The sequence below is a fragment of the Heloderma suspectum genome, chromosome 1, assembly GCF_057233095.1.
Source record: "Heloderma suspectum isolate Gila_16-S chromosome 1, 16-S_ref, whole genome shotgun sequence".
Classification (NCBI taxonomy): domain Eukaryota; kingdom Metazoa; phylum Chordata; class Lepidosauria; order Squamata; family Helodermatidae; genus Heloderma; species Heloderma suspectum.
This window is the reverse complement of record NC_139458.1, coordinates 31,007,650-31,019,894: the sequence shown is the minus strand read 5'-3', so window position 1 is coordinate 31,019,894 and position 12,245 is coordinate 31,007,650. Positions and strand designations below refer to the sequence as shown.

The 12,245-nt window shown below is 42.0% G+C and overlaps 1 protein-coding gene across 1 annotated transcript in view; it reads left to right on the top strand.

Moving 5' to 3' along the window:
- The first annotated feature begins 235 nt into the window (after positions 1 to 235).
- TUNAR (transmembrane neural differentiation associated intracellular calcium regulator) overlaps positions 236 to 12,245 on the top strand; it is an 84,079-nt gene continuing 72,069 nt past the window's right edge. Inside the window, exons 1-2 of the mRNA XM_084843607.1 lie at positions 236 to 339; positions 1,688 to 1,829. Coding sequence (XP_084699733.1) covers positions 236 to 339; positions 1,688 to 1,829 — 246 coding nt within the window. The remainder of the gene's footprint in view (positions 340 to 1,687; positions 1,830 to 12,245) is intronic.

Sequence of the window (12,245 nt, the reverse complement as noted above, 5' to 3'; positions counted from 1 at the left end):
ATCAGTGATGAGTCACCACTCACAAGTGGTCTAGGGATGGTGTGAGTGTGTGTATGTGAGTGAGTGCGTGCATGCGTGTGTGCACGTGCATTCCTAGGCTTCCTAATGCACAAAGACACACTGCAACCTGCTTGCTGTCCTTTCAATATATAAATACACACACACACACACCATCCATGCCCATCATTATGATGGAGCTTTGACTGTAATATTAGAAACGATCACATGAAAGCCGATGGGTGCAGAGTCAGACAAATTCCATTTGAAGCAGCAGCAGCCTTACTCTCAGCCAGATCAAGAGGGCGAATTAGCTAAGTCCTACCATGGGAATAAGGATGAGTATTTATTTATTTATTTATTTATTTATTTATATAGTGCCCCAACAGCCGAGGCTCCCTGGGCAGTTCACAGCAATTGAAACCATCGAAGACAGCATAATGAAACCTAATATAAGACTTTGAAAGTTTAAAAGCTGTATGTAAAAGCAGAATGGAAACCCAACAACAGTTACAACCCAGGGAAAGCCTGGGTGAAAAGGTGCGTTTTTATGAGTGGGGAGAAGATGAGAGGGTGGGAAGAAGTATAGTCACTCCCTTGGACCATCTTCTAAAAGTATACGGTCTTCCATTCTCAAGGCAGAAAAGGGATGATAGAATAGATAAATGATTGATAGATAGATGATAGATAGATAGATAGATAGATAGATAGATAGATAGATAGATAGATAACCTGCAGGGTAGCTGAGAGTAGATTGTGGGAGAATTCAAACCAGCGTGCAGATGAGAAATGCCGGGGAGAAAGAAGCTGCTCTTATCCCCTCTGTAGTGCTGTTCTGGCTGTGGTGGAGAAAGCATCCATGTGGCTCCCCAGAGTTAGTTGCTCAGCAACCGGAATCAATTAATATGCTCTGCAGAAAGAGCTGGGGAAGGCCAAGATAGCGGCAGTGGGAAGGTAGGCTAACTCAAAAGATCCCACTCACCTCTGCCATTCCCTCCCCGGCCCCCGTCTCTCAATCTTTTGGGAACCCAGTTCTTTGGATCATTTCCCTTCTGAATTCAGTGTAACCCCCCCCCACTCCCCCCCACACACACACCCGAGTGATTCAGACAAGGAACCTGTGGCATCTTCTCTCTTGCCAAAAGGATTTGCCATTCCACCCAGTTTGTCGCCTCTCTCATCTGAACTGCTTTCCAAAGCAAAGGTAGAATTTTTAATGCCTAACCTAACACAGGTAACAGGTTAGGAACAGAGAACAGGGAGAGTTTCCTGCTTCTTTCCTCCCCCCCCCTTCATCTTTTTAAGGCTGAGGGAGTCATTCACTGGTGACGCAAAAGCAAACCATAATGACAGAATATGCAGTAAGTGGGAATTGTGAAAGTTTGTTTGTTACACAGCAATTGTCTCTCTGCAGGTAAAAATGGGTAAAACTGGATTGCAAACAGAGGAATTCTCCCTCCCGCTTTTGGATAGCCACTTTGGAGCTTTACTAAGACACTCCTCTCTCTCTCCCTCCCCCTCTCCCCCCACCCTCCTGCCCCAGGCTCTCAGATGACTGCACAGATCTGGGAATGAAGAACTTCTCCAAGCTGATCAGAAATGGCATTGCGGAGCTGAAACTTAACTGGAGGAAATATACCTCCCAATGAAAGTACAATGCACTTTAAGGCTCTGATTTCTGGTGGACAAGTCAAGCCTGGAGAAAAATTGCCCGCTTGGTGGGGAAGGATGGGTTGGACAGCCTTCACGCATTCCAAAGGGAATCTGGATGCCATGCTGAGCTCAATCTCTGCAGCATGCCCAGCGAATTTCTCCTCCTGATGCACTGCATGGTAAGGCCATTTCTCTCCTTGCACAGAATGCTGTTGGTATGATGCTGGTTTTCCTTTTCAGTTTAAAAAGCAGGCAATGTATTGCTCCTCATTCACTTGTTTGTGGATCCAGATCTGCACCAATTGTCACTTAAATGTTTCTTGTACTCATTTCTTACAAAAAATAAAATAAAAACACTGGTGAGGTGTGGCTTGTAGTGCAATTTGAGAAGAGATTTAAGATTGTGGGATTGATCCTACTTCTCACTTGCATGTGAGTAAGTCTCATTGATCTCAGTGGGACATAAATGAGCATCTAGGCATAGGATTACAGTTTATCATAGGCTTGTTACAATCTGTTGTCAGGCTAATGTGGCTGTTTACAAGTGGTCTTCTACAATTTCATATCCCTGCATGGACATACAGTGCCTCTCTGGCTTTCTGTTGTGTCAAACTTGGATCCAATAAATGCCGATAAAGAAACTTTGGGGGAAAACATTCAACTTTGTAATGAGCCATTTCCCACCCCCCTCCATCATTTTCTCTGTGATTGCACAGAGAAAACATTGTGTGAGCCATGAGTTACACAGATTCACATTTGCAGCCATTTCCACAATTGCAACAGAACTCGATGTGGTCTGTCCTGTGGGGGAAACCACTGCAAAGTGCACTTGCAAACTTTTTGTGAATGCAATATGTTGACCACGTGATTATCTGCATAGGAGAAGGTGGCAACAAAGCCAAACAGTGAACCATCCCTAAGATGAAAAATAAACCTAACATTAGCAACTACTCTGTCCAAATGTGTTTGTTTGATGGTTTGTTTGTTTACAAGAATGCAGTCACAATGGAATTTTCCCTCCTTAGGGCTGGAATTATTGTTGTTGTTGTTGTTATTATTATTATTACATTTATATCCCACCTTCCTTCCATCATGGAACTCAAGGTGGCTACATGTGTTTCCCAGGTGGTCTCCCCTCCAAGCACTGACCAGACCCAGACCTGCTTAGCTTCAGCAAGGTGGCTGCCTCATGTGCCTTCAGACCATGTCTTGGGACCAAGATGTATGTCCAACTGAACTCAAATAGATGTGTGGGGTGGTGGTAGATTGAACTGTAGGTTCCCTTTGGGTAAAGACATGCATCATTCACCATGGTAGGTGCCTGTTATAGGAGCATTGCCCATTTCTGTGTTTCTGAATGTCAGAACATTTTTGGTTTAGCTGGACTAGTTGGACAAAAGTACCATTGGAATATTACTTTACAGAAGAGACATGGCATGTGAATTATTCTGTGCGGAAAGTTTTTTTTATGCATATGCAAAAAGCAATTGCATATTTGTATAGTTTCCCTGTCAACTCTAAAGGACACACCTTGAGAGGCACTTCTTTTTGAACATTTTGAAAGGACTTTTAAATGTCGTACTGACAGTGGTTCAAAGAATGCAAAATGACCAGTCGTTGTGTCTTAGCATTGTGCCTGTGTTAGTATCCTTTAGGAATCACAGGGTAAGCAACAAGGGAGAAAGTCAAGAAGTAAAACTTGTTCTGAAAAACAGGGCATGGTGAGTGAAAAGGTCAGATGTTCTGTAAAAGACTAGGGAGTAAGTGGTACTTGCAGGAATCAGAATCCAGAACTATCCAAAGGAACAAGAGAAACAGCAACCCAGATGACATGGTGCAGTCATGAACTGGGACAGAGAGTTGTTGTTGTTTTTAATTATGTTTATTTTTATTGTAAAATTTCTGATTTACTTTATTTTTATTGTAAAATAATTATTTTTACTGTAAAATTTCAACAAAACAAAAAAGAGGAAAAGAACCCCCCTCCTCAAGAGTGAGAGGTTGTCAGAGCAGGCTGAGATAAGGAACAAAGCAGAAAGCTATAATGAGAAGTGTGTATGGGGTAGAATCCAACTAAAGTCCTACTTGGAGTAGATGCATTATACTTAAGTTAGTCATAAGTCCCATTCATTTCAATGGGTCTACTCTAAATAGGACTTTAGTTGGATTCTACCCATGGAGTCCCGAGCACAGGGTTAAAAGCAGGTTATAAGGACAAGTAGAGCAAACAGACTTGGGCAGGGGCTGTAGCTCAGAGGTAGAGGACATGCTTTGCATGCAGATTGTCCCAGGTTCAATCCCCAGCATCTCTAGTTTACAGGGCAGGTAGTAGGTAATGGGAAAGACCTCTGCCAGAGACTTTGGAGAGCTTCTGACGGCCAATGTAGATAAGAATGGCCTAGACTGACAAATAATAGTTTGACCTACTATAGGGCAGCTTCCTAGGACAGAGGCAACATCCAAAGTGACTAAGGCTAAGGACAGGAGGTTGGCAGAGTGACAGACCAGGGAAGACACAACAGGGCAAGATGTGCTTCTCAGAAAGTCTCAGGGTGCAGTTCACCCATGCCCCTAAATCCTTTGACTGCTTTTCACTAATGATTCACAGCTGAACTGACTCCACTGAAAACCATTGTCTTTGGGCTGATACCAAAGTTCAGTCTGTAGCATCTCATCTGGGATGGTGCATTCACACATGCAAGTAGGGATGGACTGAAATTCCAATCTGTGTCAGTTTCACATGTGTTGATTCATTAGTCTGTTCTATCCTGTTTCCACATCGATCTGTGAATTTTTAAAAATAAAGATAAAAACCACATACAATTCACATTTCAATAGTAGTTAAATACACCTTCTTGGTATGCATTTGATCCTAAAATATGCATTTTGGTATGATTTTTGAGCTGAGAACTGTATTTCAAAGTTCAGAGAAGTGCATAATCTGAAGGATAACTGTGTTATGATCTGCAGATTAGCCCAATGTGAATAACTTGGTTCACTTAGAAATGTGCACTGAATTAAATCCTCAAGCATCCCTACTTGCAAGTCACCACTCAATGCTGCCATTCTCAAGTGGTGAGCATGAATATGTGAACTGCCCTAAACTGAGACAGGAGAGCTGGCAGAGCTACTAACCACATGCAGAAGCACATGGGGTTCCCATGTCTTTAGACCAGCCTTCCTCAAGCTGGCGCCCTCCAGATGTGGCAAGACTACAGCTCCCATCACCTCTAGCCAGCATGGCCATTGGCATCAGCAAACCCATCAGCAACCAATATGGATAAGTAGGAGAGAAAGTATGCTGTGCTTGTTAAATAGGTGCTTGGACCCTGTGACTAAACATTCCCAGTGAATTTGATTTCATAAGAAGAAAATCCAAACCAGTATTCACATCTACTCAGAGGTAGGTCCCACTGTATGCAGTGGCCAGATTACAGCCTTAATGACTGGACTCAGGAACCAGAAGCAGTAACTAAAAGCTTCTTAATGGTACTTCTAGATGTTGTAAAGCAGAGATGGGAAGGCTTCAGACTTGAAGGATCTACTTTGTTTTTTATTAGAATACCACATTTCACCAACCAGAGGTTGGTGCAAAAGACATGCCCTTACAATTAAAATGTTCTGAGCCCAGGAATTTGTTTTCAGTACCAGAACTGAGCTCACCGTCCCTCCATGCAAAAATACACACCTGGTTATCCCAAGCACTCTTCCTTTCAGCAGTATAATTTAAGTGGAATGATTTTGTTGCTGCTATTGTTCAACAATTGAGAGTTAGAAATCCTGCTGATCTACTTCAAATCAACCAGACATCTACCAGTAGATCCTGATCTACCTTCTGCCCAGCCCTATTGTAAAGAACAGACTCAGTCAGATTCCCTGGCTTGATTCTGATAAGCCACAGTTTGGGGTACTGCTGTGTTTTCTCCAGTGGAGACCAGTGGCCCCGATTTCAGTCAGGCTGTGAGTCCATTCTGGGTTTCAGTCAAAACCAGTCAGAACTCTAAAGAAACTATCCAAGGTGCTGAACCTTATCCCCAAAATAGCTTCAGAATCTTGGATAGGTCCTTTCAGGTTCAGGCTGGTTCTGACTGAAACCAAGAATGGATTCATAGCCCCATGGAAATAGGAGCCATCAGGCTCCAATGGTTTTCTCCTCTTTGTTTTCATTCTTGGATACTGGCTTAAGTGGGTTTGATTTTGGCATATAGCAAAAAAAAGCAGAGGTGAAGCTAGGTAATTTTAGACCATGGACCATGGTCTTATGGAGCACTGTGTTAGATGGCCTTGTGTATTGCAATTGCATCAGTTGTGAAGCAAACAACTGACACTGATTTCTCTTACTCCCTGCATCGGCCATCCCATGCTTCACAACTGTTTCTACATTCTTTATATGTTAGAATGTTGGCCAACTCTGGAAAAAAAAATGCTCTGAGCATGTGCAGTTTTGCATTTAAAGGTGTAATCCTATGCATGTTTAGACAGAGACTGGCTGGGACATGCTGGGAGTTACTGTCTTTTCTCTGTCTAAACATGCATAGGATTGTGCCCTTAAGCTCACTTAAATCATAGCTCCGTCATGACTAAAGGAATAACGGCGTAGTTTGCTTCTGCTACCCCTATGTTCTCATCAACCGCAATTTCTGGGTGGTAATTTTTGGAGGGGGGGGCGGCTTGGTTTGTGGGACCCTGGACTTTCACCCCAAAGTCCAGCCCTAGCTGCACCCCTGGAAACAAGACTTAATTTTCCCCTCCCCCAACTCATTTGCCAGGTGCTACCAATGGAAGGAAAAGCCCAGATCTAAATGAGATCCTGATAGGCATCCAGTTGCTTTGCATAAATCTGAGAAGGAGCTCAGGAAAGGAATGTTTGTTTTACCAGCCAGCCACTGGAAAGGAAGTCTGTATACATCAGCAATAACATAATATTTTGTGTACTAACAATACACAGCGTATGTTGTCAATAGTGGTTCATTCACAGATGGAAATATGAACCATAGCAGGGCTTCATCTGGATAGATATTCCTGCGACCACATGGAAAATTGACTGGTTATCTTGCTATATACCCTTAACACATTCTCAATAGTGCTGTGCCAAAAATTTCTCCCACATTTCTTCACCCATTCTCATTTAATTTGATAGAAGAGAAATTGCTTTCAAAAAGAATGTCAAAGGGGGAGAAGTTTTGAAGAAATTCTCATGGGCTGGGTTTGGGGTTCTTGGATTTACCTTACTTATGAGGTGGCTGAGGAGTGTGCATGAGTGTCCTGCCTGTCATTGTACAGTCATCTCTGTGGCAGCCTGTAGCCTCCTTGGCTTCCCGCACTTCAGCTAAAGCCATCATGAGGAAGACACCATGAGGCAATTCCTCCCATGGGGCTTTTTCAGTTCAGGAAGTGCAGGTGGCCTGGGAGGCTGCAGAGATGTGTAACAGAGAGAGAAAACACACACCACACCCTCAGCCACCTCACAGTGATTAGATAAGCTCAAAAATACCACCAAAAGACATTCAAAATTCTGCCTCAGGAAAGTGGAAGCCTCAACACAGTTGATGCTGTGGCCACTTGCAGGAGCAGTGCAATTAACCAAAAACCCTTAAGAAAAAAGTAAGAACCTGTGCTACAACCCCTGCCAGTAGTGAGCCCTACCTGTGAGAAACTGTTGGAGAAATTCTCCTCCCCTAGGAGAAATCCAGTGAAATTGTCCCCCCAATTTCTCTGTGCACAAATAGGCTGTGGAATTTTGTCAGGCCATTTGTGCATAGCTCTAATTTTCAAAGCCTTGTTTTTTTAAAAAAGGCTTTTGGTGTTGGAGGAGAAGAGGCCATCAAAGTCCTCTTCTAAATATCAGTCCTGCCCATAAATGTGCACTGAGTGGAGAATCGGCACAAACAGGAAAATCAGTGCCAAGGTCACAACAGAGCAACAGAGGACTCAAGCAAGTGAACCACATCTTCTATAAGAAAACAGAATTACCTTATGAGCCCTCATCTTCTTTAAAATCAGCTACTGAGGCTCCATTTGGAGCCTCCATATTCCATTTGGCCAGGCAGTTAAGCCAGTGAAGTCTCAGAAGAGGGGTTTTCCTCTTGCCCATCTAAGCTCCATTTTTATTTGTTTACTTTGGAAAGAAAAGTTGTCTTTATCTCAGAGAGCTTTTCGGGGAAGTATTTTGCATGATCCTCACCTATTTTGTTGTAGGGATGGATAAGAAATTCATTCCAGTTTGTTCCTGACCAGAATTTATCCAATTTCCTCCTCTCAAAACTGGACCCAAATGTAATTTGTGGTGTAACATTCATACATCCAAGCTTGTGATTCGATTCCCACAATAACAAAAATGTATTTTAAAATGCATATATCTGGAAACTGCTCATGAAAATATATGCACATTTTCATTCATTTCATTTATCACAATTCTATACCCCCTTCCCCCCAATAGCTGAAGCTCTCTGGGCAGTTTACACAGATCAAAAACCTTAAAAATACAATATTATAACCTTAAACATACAATACAACATCATATAAAAACCATTTTTACATAAAAATATATAAACAGGCATCACACACACACACACGCTCTATCTATCTATCAATCAATCATTCTATCTATCTATCATTCTATCTATTTATTTATCAATCTGTCTATCAATCTGTCTATCTATCTATCTATCTATCTATCTATCTATCTATCTATCTCCAGTTTTAAACACACAAACACACCATAATCAATGGCAGTGGGGGGATGTGTATATTCTTAAAAATCCATACAATTGATGCATATGTTTGGGGAAATGCTCATGAAAATACAAATAAATTTTCATGCAAGAAAAAACTCAAAGCTTGCAATCTGATATGGAGATGAGTCAAAATCTCTGAGTGTCAACCACCCAGAGAGCTTCGGCTGTTGGGTGGTATAGAAATGAAAAGAAAGAAAGAAAGAAAGAAAGAAAGAAAGCAAGCATTGAGGTGGAAATCAGAGAAACTTGGTGAGTTTGTGTTTTGCTGATTTGTTCATCTCTTGTGATGGCTGGACTGTTTTATATGCACTTTCTAGTGTGATTTTGTAGATGGTGGTTTTAAAGGCTGCTTGTATTTTGGCTTGACTGCAGTGCTGAAAGACCACTTAGGAGAGGACCATAGTTCATGATAGTGGTTCCAAATTCAGTCCCCAGGTTCCTCCAAGTAAAGGATTGCAGATAAGAAAAACCTCTACCTAGCACCTTGGAGAACCAGTCCAAGTAGACAATATTGGGTTAGATCGACCAGTGATCTGACTTAGTACAAGACATCTTCCTGCACATGTTTTGGGGAGGAAAAGCAGACTTGAAATGTAATGAAGTAAAAATAAAAATACTTTCCGGGTCACATGCTAATCTTACGGAGAGGAAAAATAAATCCATCCAAATGCTGGATCTACTGATGAGTCTTCCCTTCAGCATGGGTTTGAGCTATCACCATCTTCCAAGCTTCCCACAGAAGAGCACCCTATTGGGCTACAACAGCTTTGCACCAAAGTTGTGTCTTTCTCTTCAGCAGTCATGAAGGGATTTATGTTATTTAAGAGATTTATGTTATTTTTAAGGGATTTGCGTATTTTGACTGGAAAGCTTTCGAGGCAGCTTACTAAACTGATTTCATATTTAAAACATCAAACAGCATATCAAAAGGAAATGGTCAATAGTAACCCATGGATAAAGGCAGCAAGTGAGCAGCTAAAATCCACAATAAAGGATTTTAAACACCATTCAATATTATTTCCACTGAAGTTGATTTCATTAAAGGAAAATACCATTAAATACCATTGAAAGTATGAGAGAACAGGAGAGACTTTGATGGTGCCAGATGAACATGCCTAGGAAGAGAGAGTCAAAGTTTGGGTGCCACTGTAGAAAAGGCTCTCCTGACCTCCAAAAGATATAGGAGACAAGTGGTCTTATGAAGGTTCGCCTATGGTAAAATTAGGTAACCACAACCCAGAAAGAATGTCTCTCTTTTTTAGCATTTCACGTGGACTGACCTTAACATTACGTCAAACTTTGACTTATGGCACCCTCTTGAGTGAAAAGTGAAGGGAGGCTTACATGTGTGAATAAAAACAACTCATGTGAGTAAAGGTTTTGTCAAATCAGGTTCTTTGATTGTCGTGGCAGAAGAGTCACTAAGCTTGAGGCATAATTCCTGTTTCTCTCTTCCAAACAAAGTCACTTTAATAACATTACTTTTGCTCATGTAAATCTTTCTTTACTGTGTAATTACAACAAGCAAACTAGGTCAGTAATGGATATCTAAGTATTTTAAGGTCTATAAATGCATTATTTAGCAAGGAATGATTTTCACACTTCACAGTTAACACAGGTCCAGGGGCACAAGTAAATACATGTAAATAAAAGCTCATACTTTAATCATTCATACTTTTCCCATATACCAACATTAAGGAAGTAGATCAGGGTCATTGCTCTCCTTCAAAGCCCCAAATCAGCATGAGGGCCAGGGGTAGGCAACCTGGTGCCCTCCAGATATCTTGGACTACAGATCTGAGCAGCTCCAGCCAGCATGGACAATCTTCAGGGATTATGGGGATTGTAGTCCAAAACATCTGGAGGGTACGGGATTTAGGCAGTAGCACAGTGGTGAATGTTTGTGTGTTTTGTTTGTCTGTCATAAAGGATGCCTTTTGAGGGATGGGAGAGGAAAGCGAAGTCATCTCCAAAAGGAAAAAGTGTCCCTTTCATTCTGTGATTGCAACTGTGCCCCACAGCTACCTAAATGGCAGATCTACTAAACCGGCAGAGGTTTCCTCCCCTTTCCTCACCTCTCTTCTTTATGCCACCCTTGGAAGGAAAATGAAAGTTCCACCAGGAGGCAGGGTCTACCACTTCTCCTCTCCCTCTTTCAAGCAGCACTGGAAGACCACCGCATGGAAGTGACTGCCATGCCACTGTGCTAACAACTTATCAATTCCCCTTAGACTAACCCAGTGTAAGTGGACTGGCAATAGGGATCTGCGAATCAGCAAACCTCGAGCTTGTAGAAGTTCTCCAAATTCCCCTTTGAAGCTTATCATCCCAACTTTTATGTATATCTGATTGCAAGCTTTGTTTATTCCTTTTGCATGAAAATCCATTCATATTTTTGCACGCCTTTTTCCAAATGTCCACATCAATGGTGAGCATTTTTGAAATGTATACATTTTTCTCCCAATGATTAATGCATTGGTGAGCATGTTTTCAGAACTACACATTATTTATGAGCAGTTTTCAAATGTACACGTTTTTAACACTTTTTTCTTTTGTCCCGCAAATGACATTGCAAGCTTGGAATGTATGGATTTTGACAGTAGTTTGCATTCGGTTCCATGAGGTGCAAACTGGATAAATTCTGGTAAAAAAAAAAAATGAACAAAAAGGAATTTCTCTTCCTTTCCTAGTTGGCAATTATATGACAATCCATTCTAGTCTGGATTCAGGCCTGATTTGGGATGGAATTGGCCTTGGTCACCCTGATAGATGACCTTCAGGAAAGGGACAGGGGAGTCCAACCCTGTTGTTTCTTCTCAATCTCTCAGTGGCTTTTGGACAGTATCCTTCTGGACATCTCCGTGAGTTGGGCAGTTGGGGGCACCATTTTACAGTGGTTCAGCTCTACCTATGGGGCAGGTTCCAGAGAGTAGCATTGTGTGGCTGTGCCTCAGCCCCATGGCAGTTGAATTGTCTCCAATGTTATTTAATATCTATATATTTGCTATCTATATGAAGCTATTGGGAGTGGTCATTAGGAGATTTAGGGCAAGGTGTCACCAGTATGCTGTTGACACCGAGCTCTATTTCTCAGTGGCATCTACATTCAGAGGCTGTGCACATTCTGAACCAGTGCCTGGATGCAGTTATTTTTATTATTATTATTATTATTATTATTATTATTATTATTATTCTTGTTGTTGTTGTTGTTGCTGTTATTATTATTATTATTATTATTATTATTATTATTATTATTACATTGATATCCTGCCTTTTTTTCCTCCTTAAGGAACCTAAGGTGGCATACATAATCCTCCTCCTCCTCCATTTTATCCTCACAACAACAACCCTGTGAGGTGGGTTGGGCTGAGAGTCTGTGACTGGCCCAAAGTCACCCAGTGAGCTTCCATAGCCAAGTCGGGACTAGAAGCCAGATCTCCCAACTCCCTGTCCAACATTCTAGCCACTACACCAGACTGGCTGGATGTAGATATGGGTTGGATGTGGGCCAATACATTGAAGCTGAATCCTGATAAGACAGAGAGCCTATGGGTGGGTGGTTCTGAGGTCTGGGAATTGGGTTGTTTACCTGTTCTGGATGGGGTTACATTCCCTCTGAAGGAACAGGTCCATAGTCTTTGACACTGGAGGCCCAGGTGACCTCAGTGGCTCAGAGCACCCATTACCAACTTTAGTTGGTGCAACAACTGTGCCCATTCCTGGGTATGGATAGTCTAGCCACTCTGGTTCATGCACTGGTAAACACATAACTAGATTACTGCAATGCACTATAAGCAGGGCTACCCTTGCGCCTGGTTCAGAAGTTGCAGTGCAGAACGCAACAACTACTGTGCTCCG